Raw genomic sequence first — 22,449 nt, 5'->3', positions numbered from 1 at the left:
TTTAAGGAGTCTAGATCCCCCCATTTGACAAAATTAAGCCAAAGCTGCTTTTTAAATATTATAAAATGTTAATCAATTAAACATTTTATTTTTTCCAAATAGTCCAATCTAAAAATTTAAGTCTTAAAGCCAGCAAGACCAATAGGTAAGTTTGTAATAAACACATGAACTTAGAATTAATAATCACTTTGCAAATTTTTTTTTGAGATGGAATTTTGCTCTTGCTGCCCAGGCTGGAGTGCAGTGGCATGATCTTGGCTCACTGCAACCTCTACCTCCTGCGTTCAAGTGATTCTCCTGCCTTAGCCTCCAGAGTAGCTGGGATTACAGGCACGCCCCACCACATCAGGCTAATTTTGTATTTTTAGTAGAGACGGGGTTTCTCCATCTTGGTCAGGTTGGTCTCGAACTCCCAACCTCAGGTGATTCGCCTGCCTTGGCCTCCCAAAGTGCTGGGATTACAGGCGTGAGCCACCACGCCTGGCCCACTTTGCAAATTTTAATACCACTTAAAGGTGGTTTCAGACAAAGTTTTACAGTACTTCACAGGGTAGGCAGTGCAGTAGGTGGGAAAATATACTGGACTAGGAGTCGTAAGTGGGTTCTAGTTTTAGCTTGGGCACTAACTAGTTATATGGTCTCTGGGAAATCACTTCTAAAATCTCTTCCAGCTAAACGAATTTATAAGTGCACAAGTAAGAAACTTACAGATATTTCTCTAGATTACTTCTGTGATTCAACCACAATGCACTGAAATTCTTGACACCTTTTTTCTCTTCATATGACTTCAAAATGGACAATGGCACCTGTTGTTCACTTTTTCTTCCCCTTCTGTCCCTAACACATCGTGTGCTTATAATACATTTTGTATATAAAGATGACACTAGTGATCCAAAATTAGAGGGTGACTAACGACAGACCCATCAACTCTCATTCTGTCCTCCTAAAAAAATGTCTTGTAGTTCCCCAGTGACTAGCTGGCCACAGTACAGACTGTGGTTATGAAACAGCATTTTTCTCTGTGTGAAGCCAACTAACCCCGTTAGCTGGGCATAAGATCGATAATTTCACGCTTACTGGCAATTTAACTCATCCTCATTTAATATCTAGCAAAATAAGTTGAGAGGAAAACTACTCTTAAATCTATTACACTCCTGGGAACCCCATTTTGCAAGAAGGCGGCAGAACACATAGTAGTGTTTAGTCTGTGATCCTCAAATATACATCCAAAACACACATGGATTTGAAGGAAAAAACAGGACAAGGTGATACGAGTATGTATCTCATAATAGGTCCCTGAAAAAAGGCTTAATAGTGTATCACATTTGGATACGTTTCAAATGCAAGAAGGCAGGAAAGCTGGATTGAAAACACAGTATCAGGAACCTAAGAGAAGTCTGAAGGAAAAGGCAAGTATTTTCGTATATATTTTCACTGGAGAAGGATGTGAAGCAAAACCAAAAGAACAAAACAGTAAGGCAAAAATAGGCGAATGGGAGAGGTGTACGCCAGCGTCAAAAGCGAGGTTTAAAGAATTTATAATCACTTATCGATCTGGGTGAAATAGGATGTGAAATCTTTGCCAGGACTCAGTGTGATGTTGAACGGCAATCATTCACTGTGCCTATCAACTGTGCACAACTATGCTAAAGCCTTTAACAGAATAAAGTGCTCGGGGAAAACCTCTCACAAGAGGACAAAGGGTCAATGTTACGGCACTGGCCGCCCCCAATCTGGGTGCTGACAGGAAGGGGAGATGGAGGAACGTCTTCCAAGCGTGAGAAGCAATTAGCCAAGGTGAAAATAAAGGTGTGCGTAGAGGTGGAGGTTGGTAATATATGGCCACCCCGTTACCCCTCCGAAGATGCTATAAAAGGGGTGGGATGGCATCAGGCATCAGGTATCAGGTCCCCGGCCCCCGGCCCCCGGCCCCCAGCAGCGAGGTGGGCGCAAAAAAGACGTACAAGGTCCGGGAGACGCGGGACTCCAGGGGATTGGCGAAAGCACCACTCCATCCCTCCGCAGAACGCGGCCCCCTCTCACCTGGGCGCCGCCGCCCGGCAGCTGCGGGCAGCGGGGAGAACTGGGGGACACATCCAAGTCACTCTCTTCCTCAGCCTCACCCTCGGCCCGAGGGAGGCTCCAGGGTCCCGGAGGCGGCCACGGTTGCTCCATGTCCGGCTGCCCCGGGTCCTACAACCGCCCCCGGCCCTACAACTGCCACTGCCAACTGACTTGGCGTGAGCGGAACCTGCTGCGCCGAGCCAGAAGACCCAGCCGGCCGGGGCAGTTACCCAGAATCCCTCTACTGGCCGCGACGGCAATGCACACCCCGCGATAGCCTGGGCCTGGCCACCGGCGGACGGCGGAAGAAATAGTCGACATGGTGCGTCACTTCCTGTAGGGGCGGAGCTGTGGAGGCGCGTCCCTGGACCTGGGACTGGATCTGCAATTGTATTCCTGTTTTAAGCACCGTTCTTTGGAGCATTTCGGCACTGGAGCTTTAACCGCTGATGGCGCTGTGGGTGGAGAAACGTTTGTTAGGTAGTGTTAGATATTGCTGTGTGGTGTTCCTTCCCTACGCCGGAAACGGCGGGTCCTGGCCGCCCGGAGGTACTCAGACCAGGTGTGCACTCTGCATGTTGCTTGAAAATTGCGTCTCATTCCTTTACATTGACATTGAAACCAGTGATTCTAAGGCAGAGCTGGGGCGGGAGGAGGAAAATTTTGAATAAGCGGAGCCAATTTTCCTCTGATTTCTAATTACAAGCAACAACAGAATTCTGAGAAACTTGGTTGGTTGAAGGAGTACACCAAAAATAAAGTACCGGAGCGAGCACGGGTTCAAAAAATTAGGATCATAGCGAACGTATAAGAAGGGCTTCCTGTATTCCTACGTATCTTGTTTAAGCCTAAAGATATGTGCTCTCTTTATCCCCTTTTTTTGAGACGAGGAAATAGACCCACCATGCCCGATATCATACATTTTACGAGGAAGAGGTAGGATCCAGCCCAGGGAGTTTTACTTAAAAACTTGCACTTTTAACAATCAGGTAATCAAGCCTTGCTGCCCTACTCATAGAGACCCAAATAAAAACAACATGACGCCATTTTTTGCCATGTATTTAGATTGGCAAATTTGTGAAGTCGCTTAATACCAAAGGTAAACCAAGACATAAGGAAATGATGTAAGAATGTCATTCGTGTAACCTTTTGGGAGGAGTAATTTGACAATGTGAAAGGCTTGAGTGGATTGATTCAGCAGTTTCACCACCAATGAAGTATGCAACAGTTATTTTTGCACCAATATCCAAAGATTTATCTACAAAGATTTTTGGCAGCAATTGTGTATGTGTGTGTGTGTGTGGGGGGGAAGTAAAAAAAGCATTCTAGTTGTCCATCAATAGAGAAACTTAAATTATGAATCTTAATACAATGGGAAATTATCTATTTTTTAAAAAGTAAATTGTAGCAAAATATGCTGATACAGAAATACCTCCTGAAGGTATTGAATTTTTAAAAAGCAACTTGCAGAATTAAACAGATGTGCGTACGTATACAGAGAGAGGAGAAGAGAGATCGTATTTGTTTGCCTGCAGAGAGAGAGAGAGAGAGAGAGAGAGAGAGAGAGAGAGAGTGTGTGTGTGTGTGTGTGTGTGTGTGTAACATTCCTGGAGGGTATACAGGAAACTTAATGAATGATTACCTCTGGTAGGTGAGCCTGGGAAGGAAAGCTTCTGAGGATCTTTCCATTTCACATTTAGCTTCTCTGTACTGTGCTGTTTGAATATTTTTCCAATTAAAGTATACAATAATAATTATAACAGTACCAGATTACCATAAAATTAATTAATTAAAAATAAAAGCTCAGAATCTCTTTTGCACCTAACCCTTTTGAATTTAGGGGTGAAAGTCACAGGAGAGACTGGAAAGGGAGAAAAAAAGGAAAACTTTTTTTTTTTTGCTTCCATAAAGTGCTTTGAATAGTGCCTAGTGTAAAGTAAGCTCTAAAGAAACGCTGATGCCGTTGTTTTTTCTCATACCTCTTTCACTACTTCTTCTTAGTCTTCATCCCTTCTAGCTGATCTCTAATTGTAGAGTTCCTCATATTTTGGCCGTGGGGAGAACCCTGTCTATTCCTGTGACCTTAAATAACATCTGTGTATCTATAGTTCCCAATTTGAAATCCAAGTCCTGACCTTACCCCTGTGCTCCAGACTCATGTGTACCTGCTAATTTGACATCTTTTTTTGAATGGTTCATACACATCTTAAATATAACACATCCAAACCCTTGATCTCAACCCCTTCCCCAAACTTCTGTCTTCTCTGTGTCAATCAGTGGCATCACCATCCAGTCCAAAACCTAGAGTTCAGCCTTAGTTCCTCCCTCTCCTTTACCTCTCATACCAACAGCAAGTCCTGCTGTTTTTACTCCCAAATACACCTTGAATCTGTGTACTTCTCTCAAGCTTTACTGCATCCTCCCTAGGCCAGAACACTATTACTGCTTCTAAGAACTACTATAGTAGTCTTCCTTGCTTCTGTTCCACTCTTGCTCCTTACAATCTCTTCATACTCTTGCCAGAGACATTTTTAAAAAATACACAAATCATATCATGTCTCACCCCTGCTGTATCCATTATATGCTTTCAATGCAAATAACTAAAAACCCAGCTAAAAGAAACCTAAACTATAAGGACATTTATTGTCTATTTAATGAAAAGAATTATCCCAGGATAGGCTTAGCAGTTCGAAGATGTCATTAAAGATTCAGTTTCAGGCCAGGTGTGGTGGCTTACACCTGTAATCCCAGCATTTTGTGAGGCTAAGGCAGGTGGATCACTTGAGGCCAGGAGTTCAAGACTAGCCTGGCCAACAAGGCAAAGCACCGTCTCTACTAAAAATACTTAAATTAGCCAGGTCTGATGTTGTGTGCCTGTAATTCTGGGAGGTGGAGGTTGCAGTGAGCTGAGATCTCACCACTGCACTCCATTCTGGGCAACAGAGCGAGACTGTGTCTCAAACAAAAAAAAAAAAAAAAAAGATTCAGGTTCTTCTAATCCCTAGCCCTCCTCTCTAGCATCCTAATTCTGTTGACTTCCATCTTCAGGCTTGTTACATCATGGTTGCAGGATGGCTGCTACAGCTGTGGACATCACATCAAAGCATGGCGGAAGCTAAAGCAGGAAGAGAGGAGGAGGCAAAACAGCTTTATTCACTTGTGGCTCTCATGAAGAATAAAGATGTTTCTCAAAAGCTTCTAGTGAAGTCCTTATATATTACTGGCAAGAACTGGCTTAAATAAATAATTATTCATTCTCTGGAGCTGGATGCATTTCTACCTAAACAAAACTGGAGTTCTGTTAGCAAGGAGGAAGAGTTTATGGTGTAAGGTAGGCAATCACATTCTCTGCCATAACTGATAAAGCTCCTGTGCAACCTAGTGGCAGCCTAACTCCTGAATGTCAGAATGTAATTTCTTTTCTTTTCTTTTTTTTTTAGATGAAGTCTCACTCTGACTCCTAGGATGGAGTCAGTGGCACTATCTCAGCTCACTGCAACCTCTGCCTCCTGGGTTTAAGCAATTCTCCTACCTCAGCCTCCTGAATAGCTGGGATTACAGGTACGTGCCACCATGCCCAGCTCATTTTTGTATTTTTAGTAGAGACCAGGTTTCACCCTGTTGGCCAGGCTCATCTTGAACTCCTGACCTCAGATGATCTGTCCACCTCAGCCTCCCAAAGTACCGGGATTACAGGCATGCGCCACTGTGCCCAGCCCTGAGTGTCATTTCTTTTCTTTTCTTTTTTTTTCTTTTTTTGAGACAGAGTTTTGCTCTTGTTACCCAGGCTGGAGTGCAATGGCGCAATCTCGGCTCACCGTAACCTCTGCCTCCTGGGTTCAAGCAATTCTCCTGCCTTAGCCTCCCGAGTAGCTGGGACTACAGGCATGCACCACCATGCCCATCTAATTTTTGTATTTTTAGTAGAGACGGGGTTTCACCATGTTGACCAGGATGGTCTCGATCTCTTGATCTTGTGACCCACCCACCTTGGCCTCCCAAAGTGCTGGGATTATAGGCGTGAGCCACCGCGCCCGGCCTGAGTGTCTTTTCTTAAACCCTTTCCTTAACACCTTCCTTGCCCTCTCCTACCCCGATATCTCTCTTGGCCTTATTTCCATTCCTCAAACATACCAGTTCCTTTCCTGACTCATGGCCCTTTGGAGTTGCTGTTCCCTTTGCTTGAATATCTTTTTTCTTATTTTGTAAGGCTTGCTAGTGGTCATGCTTCTCTTTGTAGATCTTAGATCAAATCTCATACCCTTAGGCCATTCTGGCCAATGAGTCTAGATGAGGTTCTCATTTATTCTCTGATCTGTAACCTTCTATCTCACCACCTTGTATATTTCCTTTCTACTATTCATCATACTATTATTTTATGTTCACTTAGTTATTATGTTTCTTCCCCCAGTAGAATGTAAGCTCTATGGGCGGACAGATTGTTTCTTAGTCACCCTTGTACATACATGGCTCAGAATAGTACCTGGCTTACAGTAGACACTTAGTAAATGTGTGCTGAATAAATGGATAGAGAGTGAATCAGTGGAAACAAGGATAAAAGAAAAGGTTAAATAAAGGCAGAAGATGGTGAAAAGAGAACAGAAAGAAGTATATTTTGGTAGGAGATAAGGGGTGGATATAATGACATCAGAAGTAGCCTCATCTTGAGCTATTGCTGACTTCAGGGTCAGAATCCTGTGCTCTGGCATAGTAAACACTTTTTATTTTTTTTTTGAAACAGTTCTTGCTATGTTGCCTAGGTTGGCCCCAAACTCCTGGGCTCAAGAGATCCTCTTGCCTTGGCCTCTCAAGTGGTTGAGATTACAGGCATGCACCACTAGGCACAGCTCCAGTAGACACTTTTTAAGCAAGTCTTGGAATGTAATCATACTCTTGTACTTTCTTATTTTGGATAATAAATAAAATTCCTTGGAAATTGCTTTGGGTCATAATTTGCCTACTACTTCCATGGACATAGAGCTAGCCAGCTGAAACTCAAAGGAGAAAATTGATTTTTTTCTGAGTAGAAATTACTTTTAAATGGAAAGACTATGTAGTCCAAAATCCCCAAGGGCAGCTCTATGGAAGGCCTTGTGTGGCATCATTATGTAAGCATTGAGCCTACAAATGCCAGTAAATCAAAGTGCAAGCCAAAGAGTAACATATGAGTCTGACTCATGAACTCTAATAAAGTTTTGTGAAACAGAACCCATGTGTGAGTCCAGATCCCAAATGACTTCAAGATTGTTAAAAACTGTGCAATTGCAATTTGATTCCGTCCTTGGAAGATTCCTGGAAAATTCTTGAGAAGTGTGTATATATAAAGAAATACTCAAATTGCCAGCTCCTGTTTTGGATATTCATGCAGAGATCACTATTATAATACAGAGCTACTTTTTTCCCTTTAAATGGATGTCCCTCTGAATTACTTGTAAGGTATTTTTACATACCACAATAATTTTCTCATCCTATCTGCATTTGAGGTGAATAGATCGACTGTATTTTCTCTTTCAGTATGTGTAAGACTCATACTGAAGGGAATTGTATATGTTAAAGATTTTTAAACATTGTTATTATGATTTTTTTAAGAGACAGGATTGTGCTTTGTCACCCAGGCCGGAGTGCAGTGGCAAGATCACTGCAGCCTTCAGCATCTTGGCTTGAGGGATCCCCATCCTCAGTCTCCTGAGCTATGCCCAGCTAATTTTTTTTTTTTTTTAAATGTAGAAATGGAGTCTCACTAGGTTGCCCAGGCTGGTCTTGAACTCCTGATCTTAAGCAATCCTCTGGCCTCTGCCTCACAAAGCACTGGGATTATAGGTGTCAGCCACCATGCCTATTGTGAAGTTTTTGAACACACAAACGAATAGAATTACCGGAACACCATTCATTCATCACCAGAGTCAATAATTATCAAGATTTTATAGCATTTGTTTTGTCTATTCCTTTTATTCATTGATTGGAAGACTTAAAAGCAAAATCTTAGACGTTAAATCATTTTACCACTACATACCTTAATATATATCTCTAAACAATGTTAATATTTGCCTTACATAACTACAAGGGCATTATCATATGTATCAAAATTAATTGCTTGTTGTTCTCTAATGCCCAAACCATAATCAAATTTCCCTGATAGTCTCAAATATTACATTTGCTTTGTTTGAATTAATATACCAACGAAGTCCACATATTCCATTTGGTTGTGAGGTCTCTTAAGTATCTTTTAATCTAGATCTGTTCCCTCACCTCTTCCTTTTTTTTTTTTTTTTAATGCAATTGATTTACGGCAGAATAACTGGGTTAGTTGTCCATTAGAATGTCCCAGATTCTATTTATTTATGTATTTGCTTATTTATTGAGACAGGGTCTCACTCTGTGGGTCAGACTGGAGTGCGTGGCACAATCATGGCTCACTGCAGCCTTGCCCACTCAGGCTTGGGTGATCCTCCCACATCAGCCTCTCAGGCAGCTGGGATTGCACGTATGTGCTGGAATGTCCCGCATGCTATTAGATATGCCTGCCTGCTTCCATGTGTTGTCATTAACATGGTTCTCTATCCTCCATATTTCCTTTAAATGAAATTAACTCTAGAGCAATGCTGCCCATTAGAACTTTCTATGATAATGGAAATATTCTTCCTGCACTATCTAATACCAGTAGCTACTGACAACATGTGGCCATGTGTGCTCTAAATGTGACTAATGCAAGTGAGGAACTGTATTTTAAATGTATTTAGTTGGCTGGGCATGGTGGCTCACGCCTATAAGCACTTTGGGAGGCTGAGGCAGGTGGATCACCTGAGGTGAGAAGTTCGAGACCAGCCTGGCCAACATGGCAAAACCTTGTCTCTACTAAAAACACAAAAAATTAGCTGGGCATGGTGGCAGGTGCCTGTAAACCCAGCTACTTGGGAGGCTGAGGCAGGAGAATAACTTGAACCCAGGAGGCAGAGGTTGCAGTGAGCCAAGATTATGCCACTGTGCTCCAGCCTGGGTGACAAGAGTGAGACTCCATTGCAAATAAATAAATAAATGTATTTAGTTTTAGTTCAGTTAAATAGCTATAAATGGCCACCATATTGTTATTACTGGACAGTGCAACTCTCAGTGTAGTTGATTAGATTGAACTACAACTTTCTGGGTAAATGTGCTTCATAGGTACTTCCTATGAATCACATAGGGAAGTATATAATGTTAACTATAATAATGTAGAGTGGGGCTGGAATTGATCAGTGAGTTCATATGGTGACAGCCAGATTCCTCTAGTGTAAAGTTTGCCTAAATGATATTATTTTAACATTAATATATATTATATAAATTATGTGTGTATATATGTATGTATGTGTATAGTATATATGCACACACACTTCATCTTTTTTTTGAGACTAAGTCTTGCATTGTTGCCCAGGGTGGAGTGCCGTTGCATGATCTCGGCTCACTGCAACCTCCATCTCCCAGGTTTAAGTGATTCTCCTTCCTCAGCCTCCCAGGTAGCTGGAATTACCATATCCAGCTAATTTTTGTATTTTTAGTAGAGACAGTGTTTCACCATGTTTGTTAGGTTGGTCTTAAACTATTGACCTCAGGTGATCTACTCACCTCAGTGTTCCAAAGTGCTGGGATTACAGGTGTGAGCCACTGTGCCCTGCTATACTTCATCTTTATGCTATTTGTTAGAACCAAGGAAATAACTCAGTATAGTTCATTGGGCTTTCTCATACACACCGAAGTGAGAAAGGTAAAGCTTTCTTCTCTGTATATCAGAGTATGATAAAACTAAACTATTACAGTAGAATTGCTGAGTCAAATTAAACATTTTGATAGACATTATCAAATTGCTCTTCAGAGAAGTTACATGTAGTCGGCAAAATAATGGCCCCCAAAGATGTTCACATCCTAATCCCTGGCATCTGTGCATGTGTTACCTTACATGGTAAAGGGGAAATTAAGGTTGTAGATGGAATTAAGGTTGCTAATCAGCTGACCTTAAATTAGAGAAATTATACTGGATTATCTGGGTGTTCCCAATGCAATCACAAAGGCCCTTAAAAGTGAAATGGAGGCCGGGCATGGTGGCTCACGCCTGTAATCTCCACTCTTTGGGAGACGTAGGCAGGTGGATCATGAGGTCAGGAGTTTGAGATCCGCCAGGCCAATATGTTAAAACCCTGTCTCTACTAAAGTTACAAAAATTAGCCATGCATAGTGGCACACACCTGTAGTCCCACATACTTGGGAGGCTGAGGCAAAAGAATCGCTTGAACCCAGGAGGTGGAGGTTGCAGTGAGCCGAGATCGCCCACTGCATTCCAACCTGGGCGACAGAGTGAGACTCCGTCTAAAAAAAAAAGGAAACAGAACCAGAGAGATGGCAGCATGAGAAGACTTGGCTCTATGTAGCCACTTTAGAACATGAAAGAAGGGAACTTTAAACCAAGAAATAAGAGCAACCTCTAGAACAGCAAAAAAACAAAAAAGGCAAGGAATGTAGCCCTGCTGGCATCTTGATTTTTTTTTTTTTTTTTTTTTTTTGAGACGGAGTTTCGCTCTTGTTACCCAGGCTGGAGTGCAATGGCGCGATCTCGGCTCACCGCAACCTCCGCCTCCTGGGCTCAGGCAATTCTCCTGCCTCAGCCTCCTAAGTAGCTGGGATTACAGGCACGCGCCACCATGTCCAGCTAGTTTTTTGTATTTTTAGTAGAGACGGGGTTTCACCATGTTGACCAGGATGGTCTCGATCTCTTGACCTCGTGATCCACCCGCCTCGGCCTCCCAAAGTGCTGGGATTACAGGCTTGAGCCACCGCGCCCGGCTGGCATCTTGATTTTAACCCAGCGAGATCTGTGTTGGACTTCTCATGAAATTATATGATAATAAATTTGTCTTGCTTTAAGCCCCTAAATTTGTGGTAATTTGTTAAGTAGCCATAGAAAACGAATACAGTGTATGTATTTACACTCCCATACCCTTCCTATTCGTGCTCTTTTTTTTTTGAGACAGAGTTTTGCTTTTGTTACCCAGGCTCGAGTGCAATGGCACGATCTCGGCTCACCGCAACCTCCGCCTCCTGGGTTCAGGCAATTCTCCTGCCTCAGCCTCCTGAGTAGCTGGGATTACAGGCACGCACCACCATGCCCAGCTAATTTTTTGTATTTTTAGTAGAGATGGGGTTTCACCATGTTGACCAGGATGGTCTCGATCCCTTGACCTCGTGATTCACCCGCCTCGGCCTCCCAAAGTGCTGGGATTACAGGCTTGAGCCACCGCGCCCGGCTCGTGCTCTTTTTTAATAGTTTCTTCCTTTCCTATGAATACGCCTATTATTTGAAATATTTACGATTTTTTGGTCTTAACAATTAATTTTTTTAGTTAAAAGAAAAATCTGAGCCATAATTATCTGTCATATTCTTGTTCTTTTTTAATTTACTCTTTGGAAAATCCCCATTTGGGGCGTGTGTCTTTTTCTTGTCTGGGGCCAGAATGTGAACAGGATGTGCTGCTGTATCATTTCTGCAATGCTGATGTTATTGCTGGCCAAGCTGCATTGCAGACACTCTCTGGAAATAGAGGTTGTTCATTGAAATGTTTGCTGTCACTAAGAGGTAGCTACCCAGGTAATAAAGCCTTTCTTTTGAAGTGGTGACAGTTCAATCCTTAAAAGGCTTTGTTGGCTCCCTGCAGAGGTAGACAGCCTCAATGATAAATTACTTATGCAAGATGAGTGAGAGGCATCATGTAAGTAGCAACTTCCACATTTCTGAGGCAGCTGAGAGCCTCAGGTGACCATGGTGGGTGGGGACAATTAACAGAGTGTGAAGTATCCTTATCAACTCATTTAATATCACCATAGCAGACTAGCAGAAGTAGCTGTGCCTGGTCCTTTCTAATTCCACAGATTTCTTTTACCCCATGTGATGGGACCTCTCTTTACCCATGTACGTTAACCCTTACAGGTTGGTTTGACCATCTCTGCATTTAATATTCAAAAATATTTGTTGAGTATCTTCTATCCTATTTAGGGTATAGACACTTAGCCATGCAGAATTTACAGATAATGGAGAAAAATAGTAATCAACAGTCACAGGAACAAATGTAAAACTGCTATTATGGCAGTTGCTACAAAGAGGAGACACATATATTTATATGTATAAGATATGATATTGAGATTCCACCTTGTCAGGGGCAGCAGAAGAGAGATCTTGGTGTGGTATGTAAATCTGTGTACATGTGTTCATCAAAACCGGACACTCTAAGTTTCAATGGATGACATTGTAAGTAAAGGGTAGAGTGAGGAAAGGACCTAGAAACATTGCTTAGCTAGACAGAGGAGGATAAACAGAGAAAAAATGACCAGAAAGTTGGAGGGAAACCAGAAGAGAGCTGTGCCCTAGTAGCTAAGCAAGGAGAGTCCACTTAGATCAAGAGTTAAGACTAGGAAGGGCGTAGGATGGAACATTGTGTCTCTAGAGATCAACAAGATGTCTATGTTGCAGACCCAGTGATGTGGTAGGGCACGACTGGATTCAAATGTGGCTGCTCCCTTATTAGGTCTGTGGCTTTTAGTACAAGACTGTTTAGCTTCAGATTCTGCATCTGTAAAATAGGGTAATATCTCCCTGAGAGTTATTGTGGGGATGAAATGAATTAGCATATGCAATGTGCCTAGCACTTTGCAGATCCTCAATAAAGACTGATTCATGGCCAGGCACGATGGCTCACATCTGTAATCCCAGCACTTTGGGAGGCTGAGGCATGTGGATCATGAGGTCAGGAGTTCAAGACCAGCCTGGTCAGCATGGTGAAACCCCGTCTCTACTAAAAATACAAAAGTTAGCTGGGCATGATGGCGTGTGCCTGTAATCACAGCTACTTGGGGACGCTGAGGTAGGAGAATTGCTTGATCCTGGGAAGCAGAGGTTGCAGTGAGCTGAGATTGTGTCACTGCATTCCAGCCTGGGTGACAGATTGAGACTGTCTCAAAAAATAAAAAAGACTGATTCTTCTCTCCCAATAGATCTCCGGCTGTTTATTACTTTTGCTCGTCACTCTCTTTGATTTCTTAGCATTGGTGCTGGTGACCTACAGAGGTAGACAGCCTCAGTGATAAATTAGGATCATCACAGGCCCTGTCCCACATCATTCTGGGTGTCAGCAAGTTGTGAGTGACAAGTCAGTGATCTGGACACTATAGGTACCTAGGTTTCCACCTGTATCTCTTGGTATGCAGAGACACACAGCACTAGGAACTGGATAAGGATACAGAATGCCCTTCTTCATTGTACTAAGTCTTTCCCTTCCAGGGTAATGAATTCCTAATCTTGTCTTGACCATCTTTCTGCACTATTTCCAATTGTATAACTCTCTAAGGCAAAATACTAGTAATAAATGACAACACAATTTAGGATTTTAAATTTTTTTTCAGAGACAGCATTGGCCTTACTAGATTTTTTGGATTGCTATAAGGAGCCACTACCTTCTCCTTTCCTTCATTATTGTCTATTAGACATAGTGAATGTCCCCTATTCATTCAGAACTCTTGCTATGTCCATCACCTCTGACGGTTTTTACAGTGTAACTGTAGTTTTGGCAAATACAGTAACAACGCATTGGGCTACTTAATCCTTGCCTTCAACAAAACCCCAGAAGAGGCTGGACACCTTTATGGAGAGAATGACATACTTCTATTGTTGCTAACCCGGAATACCTAACTTTTAAATCTGTTTAAGAATTAGCCCTGGCCGGGTGCGGTGGCTCAAGCCTGTAATCCCAGCACTTTGGGAGGCCGAGGCGGGTGGATCCCAAGGTCAAGAGATCGAGACCATCCTGGTCAACATGGTGAAACCCCGTCTCTACTAAAAATACAAAACATTAGCTGGGCATGGTGGCGCATGCCTGTAATCCCAGCTACTCAGGAGGTTGAGGCAGGAGAATTGCCTGAACCCAGGAGGCGGAGGTTGCAGTGAGCCGAGATGGCGCCATTGCACTCCAGCCTGGGTAACAAGAGTGAAACTCCGTCTCAAAAAAAAAAAAAAAAAAAAAAAAGAATTAGCCTTGTATTTCTAATTAGCACACGTTTATTATTATGCCCATGTTTTCCAAAGCAAATATCAGGACCTAACATTTAATAAGCAAAAGACTACTTTTAGAACAGGCAACTATATTAAATAAGAATTGTTCCAGAAATTCCAAGGCTTGGGAGTCGTGCAGCTACTAAACGTGTACTATTTAAATTATAACAGAGCTGTGATCTCATTCTACTTTTAGAAGGGAAACGGTAAACATTTTAACATGGTAATTGGGGATAACAGGAGCTGATGGAAAGAAATCTGGTATTGCTAGCATTTCTCGATCCGCCTCCACGCCAGACAGGGCCAGTCTCTCTGGTTAGGGCACTGCGTGGGCGACCGCACCGGCGCCTCTAGGTGGCGCACCGCGAGTGCGCGCGCCTGTGCTGGGGCCTCGCGCGCGTTCCACGATGGAAGACTGCGCGTTTGAGTGTCCTTGGCAACGCCATGCTTCCGCCTTCTGGAAGCCTGCACGCCAGCTTCGGGTGTGAGAGACCCGTCCCAGTGGGAGGGACCCGGGCTCGTGGGGGACGGATGGGGGAACAAGAGGGAGGGGGGCTGGGGGAGCTTCTGGGAACGTTTGCTCTAGGGATTGAGCTAAACTAAGAAAAATTGGTCCAAGGCTCGGCACGAAAGGATCTTTTCACACCCTTCCTTTCGCCCACGCAGGGAACGATGCCTCTGGAGGTCGTGGTGGAGCTGCAGATCCGGGCGGTAAGAGATCAGTGAACTCCCCTCCCTAACCTCAAGTCGGACTCTTAAACGTTCTCAGGTGGTTTTCAACAATACTCCCCCATCTTCCCCACTGACCACAAACACATTATTTTCTGGGACAAATCGTACCTTTGTCCAAAAGATTCTCCATATTGGTCTTCCCAGACTTCCTGCCCTTTAATTCAGCTCCACCTTTTTTTTTTTTTTTTCCTGTTCTAAAGCTAACATGTTTCTTACCTTTATCACGAATTTTTTGTTCTTTTGAAGCAACCCTGCATTAAGTCCAGGTAGAATTTTATTTTCTTCTCCTGGATAAAGATTTGCGAAAGGATTTTAAACTTAAGTAACCAGGGAATAATTTTAAACAGCTTCATCGCTTCCTGATTATTTGCCAACTCTATGAACCAATCAGATATTTTCTATGTTATTTTCCCCTTAGTGATGGCTCTGGCTTGCTAATTCCAAAAGGGGATTCAATCGATCAACAAATATTTTGTAATTAACCACCAAGTCTTTCCTAAGTGAGGTGCTGTGGAAGGAAGAGTGACTCCATAGTTCCTACTTGGGGGTCTGTTATTCCCTCTTATTTCAGTTTCCATGTTACAATCCTTCCATGTAGTTACTGACAGAATGTCATGCACTGGCTGTGATTACAAGCACAATGCTAACAGAAAATTGTCATGGAATCTGGCTAGCCTCCATCCAATTGGCAAATGCCAACGGATGTTTCATCATACATGCGGCTGTGAAACAAAGGTGATCAAAACTTCCTGGATTTGTTCCACTTTGCTAACAGCAAATAAGGCTAGACCATATTAGTCATGCAATACCAGTTTTAAGCTCTCAAAATTGTGCAGGAAGATGAAGGAACTCTTGAGAAGCTAAGTGATAAAGCAGTCTCCTTCTTCATCAAGGCAAAAATGAAGCAAGTTTTCATCTCACTTTGTTCAACATTATTGGTTAATTTTATTTTGATTTTTAAAAGACATTCCTCAGTGTACAATTAATTAACAAAGAAATCGTTTTCTACTCCACAGTACTTAGGATGCTTCAAAAACATCAGGTGAAACTGATTTATGCTTTAAACGCCAGAAAACTCAGGCCCCAGCAACTAAAACAGGGAATTCCAAAAGTGTAATTTCGAACCAAATGGTAAGCTTAATTTCATGCCCCTAATATTCAGATTTGTGGACACTGCAAGAGGAAATATCATTTGCTTCCAAATATCTGGCCTGAATTGCCCTAAGGTTAAACAACAAACCCAAACCACTTAGAACTTCACAGTTTAGCTGCTTTAGCAAGTCAAGAGGTAGTTGGTGTTAAGGGTGTTGTGGGAATGCAAATCATTTGATTTTGAGGCATAGCTGTTTCTTTTTCAGTGTGCCCCTCATTCTCAAAAAGTTCACGGTTTCACTCAATCAAAACATACTTATCACAGCCATTCTCTAGGTTCTTATCGTCACCTCAGTATGGTAGATAAAAGCCCACAATCATTTCTATTTATAAATGCCAAGATAGTCATGAAGATGATCTAAGGACAACACTTCCATAGGTAATTTAAAGGATTTCTTTTCAGGCAGAGCAGCACTTAAAGCACATACCTTCTCCAGTCTTTCTGGGTCAAAGAATAATGAGCAGAGCCCACCCTGTGTTTGGTGGTCTTTGGTCTTATGATTTTGGGAGGCACCATGGATGAATAGCTTTAAATGTAAAGGTCAATGTAAACAGAAATTTAGGAGTTATACTTTGTGCCTGGTATAGCAGCAGACTCCCCTGATGAATTTCAAGTTAAATACTGTAACCTAAAATGTGCTGTATCTCAGAAAATGGAATTCCATGTGAAAAACTGTAGCATACAGGTATATATGAGAAAACTTACGTTTTTGCATTGAGAAGACATTCGTTCCCCATTTTATTACCCTGCTAGAGGAACATTATTCTTTATTCAGTGGAGATGACTGGCAGCAGGGCTCCATCTCCTGTCATACTGGTAACTGGCGTAACGCGGTCAGCATATTTCCAAACTTTCAGTTCCTCTGACTCTCCCCAGCAACTTAGTTTTTCTGCCCTCTCTCATGCCATGTTAGGTTGTAAAAAGAATGGGCCATGTCCCATTCTTTCTTTTCTATGAGCAAGTTAGATATGCCTGCTTTTTAAGTGTTTCCTCTTTAAGAAAGTTCTTGGCTTTTTCTCTGAATGTTAAAAGGCAGGGAGTAGTGGGAAATCAAGATCTTTTGAAGGGTGGAGTGAGAGGAGAGAAAGACAAGTATTATAATCACTTTTCCCACTACCCTATCCACAAATATGGATAGAGAGAGATAATAAATTAAAGAGATAATAAAGTAAAAAAGCTTACCAAGAAAATCAGGATTAAGAAGAAATCTCCCAACTGTGGCAACAGATCTTCAGGGAATAAATTAGAAAAACCTATTTTTAAAGTCTCTTGGACTTTAAAAATACTCTTTAAAATCCATCTCAGGAAAAGGACTAGGCTTATAATGTGGCCTATCTGCATGTATATTTACAGAATGAAGATGTTTCTTTCTCAAAGTTCAGTTTACAAGTGGTCTGTCGATTTAGGGATTACCACAAAACACAAATCTTACTGATACCAACTTTTGAAAAACAGCAACAGTATAGCCACCTCAGCTTGGCTTCTTTGCAGTTGTCCTGGAGATATAAACAGTTGTTGAATAAATATACAATAGAGGGTTTTGGTTTTTTGTTTTGTTTTGTTTTGTTTGCTTTCCCTAATATGGCTGTGTTCAGCAATGGCCAGCGTGTGCTCCAGCCTAGCAGCACATCAAGATGATGGGACACCTGAAATCCCAAAGGAAGCCTGAAATGCCTAAGAGGGACAAGCAGGATGGCTGCTGGTTTAGGTTGGCATCATCGAATGTTTCCACATTCGAACCTTCGGACTTCCCGGTGCCATAATCAATGAGATGGTGTCATTGTTGACTCCACAGTAAAAAGAGGACGGGAGCATTATGGGGTGAGAGCCAGCAATAGTCCACGATGCTGTACTGCATGTATCCCAGAAAAAAGCCAAAAGCCACGTCGGTGACATTGTGCCGCCCCAGCATGACCCTCGAGAGGCCCAAGACGAAGGCCCACAGAACCACCAGCACCCGCAGTGGAATGGCCAGCACCAGGTGGTTCAGGATGAACCTCGACATCAGGGCGGCCCTTGTGGCATGGCCCGACGGGAAGGAGTACTTGTCCACCGAGAGAGTGACAAACATGTCCATCTGGTTGTGGGCCGGGCGGCGCCTGCGGACCAGCCCTTTGATCAAGGCCACCAGCAGCAGGTCCAACAGCAGGGCGAAGAGCAGGTTCATCAGCACCTCGCGCCCGGCCCAGCTGTCGCTCCTGCACAGGCAGTAGAGGGTGCCCACCAGCCAGGGGATGCCGTGTCCAGAAATCTCCAGCAGCTTCATAAGTGGTCGCACGCTGCCCCACGACGAGCTCTCTCCCGCGCACACCCCCAGCTTCTTGGACAGCCACAGGTCAATGGCCAGCAGGGAGCGCAAAGCGATGCCCAGGAAAGACGGGTTCAAGTCCATGCGGTCCTCCTCGGGCAGCGGAGGCGGGGGCGCCTGCGAGGGGCCCGCCACGGCCAGGGGGAAGGAGCTGCGGCGGTGCACCGGGCTCTCCGACGCACGGAGCCGGGCGCAGGCGGGGTCGACGCCCGTGGCGCGGCTGCTGAGCAGCGACTGGAACTCAAACCTGCTGCCGCCGCCGCCATGGGCAGGGCTGCCGCCGCTGCTGCTGCTCGAAGCGGAGACGCCCAGCGGCCGTCCCTCGACGCTCCTCCGGGGACTTGGCATCGCGGCTGACGGCCACGACCCCGGGACCCGGCCGGACTAAACAGACGCTCCCCGGCCCATCAGCCTCTTCCGCTTCCGCACTACCATTCTGGAGGGGCGGGGAGAGGAGCCGGGGAGAGCGCGACTGTGACACCTGGTGGAGGCGCGGGAGGGAACCGGAATTTGCGATGTGAGGAGCGCAGAGGGGTGGATGTCGGCGCTGGGAGGTACAGGTGAGGGAGTGAGGTGTTGGGGGAAGTGTCAGTGTCTGCAGGAGCTTAAGAGAAAGCAAGCAAACAAAACGAAAGCAAAGCCTGTTCTCTCTCTCTCTGTTTGTTGTTTACTTTCTTTTTAAGATTTCTTGCCCAGGGGTGTTCCTGCCTGGCAAGCAAGATGTGTACCTCGGGGTCTACCTTCTGAATCAGTACCTGGAGACAAACAGCTTTCCTTCTGCGTTCCCCATTATGATTCAGCAAAGCATGAGATTTGAAAAGGTGACCTTGACTTTCTTATTGGGTTTTGTTTGTCTGAAGATAACCTAATAGTTCTTGTAAAGAACACAGTTTTTACAGCATTATTTTGTAAATTTTCTTTAAATAATTATCCGAAAGCACTTCAGCACAGTGCAAAACCGCAAGTGGCCTTGAAGCAAACCCACAGTTCCAGGACTTGCTTTTGTAATGCAGGTCTGAGCCAAGTTCTGTCAATCTAGTGCTAAATACCCCGGTTGATGCTTCCTATTCTTGGAACTCCCATGGCATTTTTTAACTGGAGCAAAGAGAGCATTTCTGAATGTTTTTGGAGGTGTTAGAGGTAGTTGCATTACATTTATGAAAAGGATTATTAATAAACTGTGGACCTGAGGAAAAAAAACTGTATTAAACCAAGAAAAATAATGAAAAAACTATAATGAAATTAGTTAAATACTGTAATTGAAATCCTGTAACAAAACAAAAAGTCTGTTCAGATTTACTGTTTCCTCAGAGTATACCTGTTTTTTTTAACTACAGTGATAAAGGCTAGATTCCATTCTGGTAAATAACGTGGTGATATAAATAGTCAAAACATTACCAGCCCTCTTCCCACTAAGCTATTTCACAGAATATTGATGCCATTACTATGTCATCACTGACAATCTCTTAACGTTTTTGTTTTGGAATTTGGAGATGGAATCAGTTTTAACCTTAATAAGTCTAATGATTTTGCTCCAAACAATGTCACTGGGGGAGATCTGGAGAGAAGGAAGGATACAGAGTAGAGCTTGTCACTTTTCAAACTCTGGAAGGTGATGCCCAGAAAGTGACCTATCTGTTTCAACCTGAGGTTGAGAGAGGAGAGAAGGATCGATTTTCTGAAAGGCTAAGATTGTATGTAATATTTTTATAAATCACAACCTATTAATTTAAACGAAGAATGTACCAAACTGGCTAGATAAAAGAGGAGAGAAACAAATGGCTATTGGGACATAGAATCTAAAGGAACTTAGTTCTCCCATTTAGATGTTAGAAGTAATAAAAAGTTGGTGGTAAAATTTCAGTCTTTCCCCAACTCCACTCCAATAATTTTCTTATTAGTTACATCAATTTTGAATTTGCTCTGTAGAAGTCTTGTTTTTTTGGAGAGGGGCGGGCAGAGTATTGCTCTGTCATCCAGGCTGGAGTGCAGTGGCAAGACCTTGGGTCACTGCAGCCTCTGCCTCCCAGGTTCAAGTGATTCTTCAGCCTCAGCCCCCAGAGTAGCTGGGATTACAGTCATCTGCCAGTACATCAGGCTAATTTTTGTATTTTTAGTAGAGTCAGGGTTTCACCATGTTGGCCAGGTTGATCTCAAACTCCTGGTCTCAGCCAGGCGCAGGCTCACACATGTAATCCCAGCACTTTGGGAGGCTGAGGTGGGTGGAACAAGGTCAGGAGTTCAAGATCAGCCTGACCAACATGATGAAATCCTGTCTCTACTAAAAATACAAAAATTAGCCAGATGTGGTGGTGCACGCCTGTAATCCCAGCTACTCAGGAGGCTGAGGCAGGAGAATCGTGTGAACCTGGCAGAAGGAGGTTGCTGTCAGCCGGGATCCCACCACTGCACTCTGCCCTGGGCAACAGGGCAAGACTGTCTCAAAACAAAACAACAAAAACTCCTGGCCTCAAATGATCTGCCCACCTTGGCCTCCCAAACTGCTGGGATTACAGCATAAGCCACCATGTCTGGTCTGTAAAAGCCTTTAAAAATACTTTTATAAGAAGCCGAAAGATACAAAATCGTAGAAGCACACAAAAAGATAACTAGATAACTAGTTAAAGAGTTAAGGAGTGAGCCCGAGTCACATTTCTGATGCCACTACTGCTGTTCTGTTGAAAAGCTGTACATTTGAGATTACTAGTCAAACAAATCGTGGAACCATTTTTCATTTTATAAAATTAATTAATTGTCCTCTTGCATGAGTTGTTTGGGTTCATATTCTTTTCTTCCTGTTGGTTTTAGCTTCCTTATATCTTCCTTATATCTGTTCCCTTCTCTAACTACAACTACTTGCAGCAGTTAGTGACAATATTTTCTCTTTCTTATATCTTCTGTTTAATTCAAAATGGAATTTTCTGAAGCATTTGGGTAAACAAATTACTCATAAGAATATATGGGCTGGCTGGGCACAGTGGCTCATACCTGTAATCCCAGCGCTTTGGGAGGCTGAGGCGGGCAGATCACCAGGACAGGAGTTTGAGACCAATCTGGCCAACATAGTGAAACCCCATCTCAACTAAAAAAATAGAGTCAGGTGTGGTGGTGTGTGTCTGTAGTCTCATTTACTCTGGAGGCTGAGGCAGGAGAATCGTGTGAACCTGGGAGGTAGAGGTTGCAGTGAGCTGAGATCGCACCATTGCTCTCCAACCTGGGCAACCATGCAAGACTCTGTCTCAAAAAGAAAAAAAAAAGAATATATAAGCCATTCTTCAAGCAGTCCATGTTGATCCTTTATTTTCCAAGATCATACTTGAGAAAATCCTTAGATATGGATATCTTAGTTTCCTAGAGCTGCTATGCAAAAGTACCACAAAGTGAATGGCTTAATCAACAGAAACATACTGTCTTACAGTTCTGAAGGCTAAAAGTCTTGAAATCGGAGTGTCAGCAGGGCCATACTCCTTTTAAAGGCACTAGGGAAGGACATATTCCAGGCCTCTTAGTTTCTGGTATAGTTTTTTGGCTTGTGGCAGCATAATTCCGATATTTACATGGCATTTACTCTGTGTGTATGCTGTTAGGAAAGTTGGGGGTCAGGAGGCCATTAGACTGGAGCAGCTCCAGGGCCGTAAGTTCCTGTGTAAGCAAACTGAAGCCAAACATACCATCAACTAACCTCTAACTAGAGATTTTACCAATAAGAAACTGCCAGGTTTTAACTAGAGACTTTACGATCAGAAACTGCCAAGTAATCTCTAACTAGGGTCTTTCCACTCCAACCAATTTAATGTATTTTCTTTGTCTTATTTTCATGTTAGGCTGTAAAAGCTTGCTGCCCGCAATGCAGCAGTGACGTCTCTGAACCTCTTTTAGTTCTGAGTGCTGCCCAGTTTATGAATTGTTCTTTGCTCAAATAAATTTAATTTTGCCTATTTTTTCTTTTCTTTTTTTACTCTTTTTTTAAAAACAGTTTCTGTGCTCAAATTTTTGCCTTTCATAAGGACACCAGTCATATCAGATAAGAGGCCCACCCTATCCTGGTATGACCTCATTCTAACTTAAGTAATTTTATTTGCAGTGACCCTTTTTGCAAACCAAGGTCATATTCTGAGATAC

General features: G+C 43.2%; 3 protein-coding genes across 19 annotated transcripts in view; 1 reads left to right on the top strand and 2 right to left on the bottom strand.

The window, feature by feature from the left end:
* CDC37L1 (cell division cycle 37 like 1, HSP90 cochaperone) overlaps positions 1 to 2,378 on the bottom strand; it is a 28,495-nt gene extending 26,117 nt beyond the window's left edge. Inside the window, exon 1 of the mRNA XM_003935667.4 lies at positions 2,044 to 2,378. Coding sequence (XP_003935716.1) covers positions 2,044 to 2,175 — 132 coding nt within the window. The 5' untranslated portion in view covers positions 2,176 to 2,378. The remainder of the gene's footprint in view (positions 1 to 2,043) is intronic.
* Positions 2,379 to 2,386: 8 nt separating this feature from the next.
* The window catches only part of SPATA6L (spermatogenesis associated 6 like), a 288,921-nt gene continuing 268,858 nt past the window's right edge, over positions 2,387 to 22,449 (top strand). For 9 of the 17 annotated variants that reach the window (XM_074394761.1, XM_074394762.1, XM_010346170.3 and 6 more), the window contains exons 1-3: positions 14,544 to 14,616; positions 14,801 to 14,845; positions 19,011 to 19,148. In XM_074394761.1, coding sequence (XP_074250862.1) covers positions 14,807 to 14,845; positions 19,011 to 19,148 — 177 coding nt within the window. In that variant the 5' untranslated portion in view covers positions 14,544 to 14,616; positions 14,801 to 14,806. Of the gene's footprint in view, positions 2,627 to 5,112; positions 5,396 to 5,504; positions 5,626 to 14,541; positions 14,617 to 14,685; positions 15,998 to 18,781; positions 18,888 to 19,010; positions 19,149 to 22,449 lie in introns of those variants that run through there. The other 8 variants (XM_074394765.1, XM_074394764.1, XM_074394766.1 and 5 more) reach the window with 8 other exon arrangements.
* Positions 16,996 to 18,686, bottom strand: PLPP6 (phospholipid phosphatase 6). Its single transcript, XM_003935666.4, has one exon. It carries the CDS (start codon positions 18,673 to 18,675, stop codon positions 17,797 to 17,799), a length of 879 nt encoding a protein of 292 aa, XP_003935715.2. The 5' UTR covers positions 18,676 to 18,686; the 3' UTR covers positions 16,996 to 17,796.

The sequence above is a fragment of the Saimiri boliviensis genome, chromosome 2, assembly GCF_048565385.1.
Source record: "Saimiri boliviensis isolate mSaiBol1 chromosome 2, mSaiBol1.pri, whole genome shotgun sequence".
Lineage (NCBI taxonomy): Eukaryota > Metazoa > Chordata > Mammalia > Primates > Cebidae > Saimiri > Saimiri boliviensis.
Note: the sequence above shows the minus strand (reverse complement) of the source record. Positions and strands in the feature narration are given on the sequence as shown.

Bases quoted from the DNA above. Each gene is read 5' to 3' on its own strand.
- PLPP6 (XM_003935666.4), bottom strand. From the start codon at position 18,675: ATGCCAAGTCCCCGGAGGAGCGTCGAGGGACGGCCGCTGGGCGTCTCC.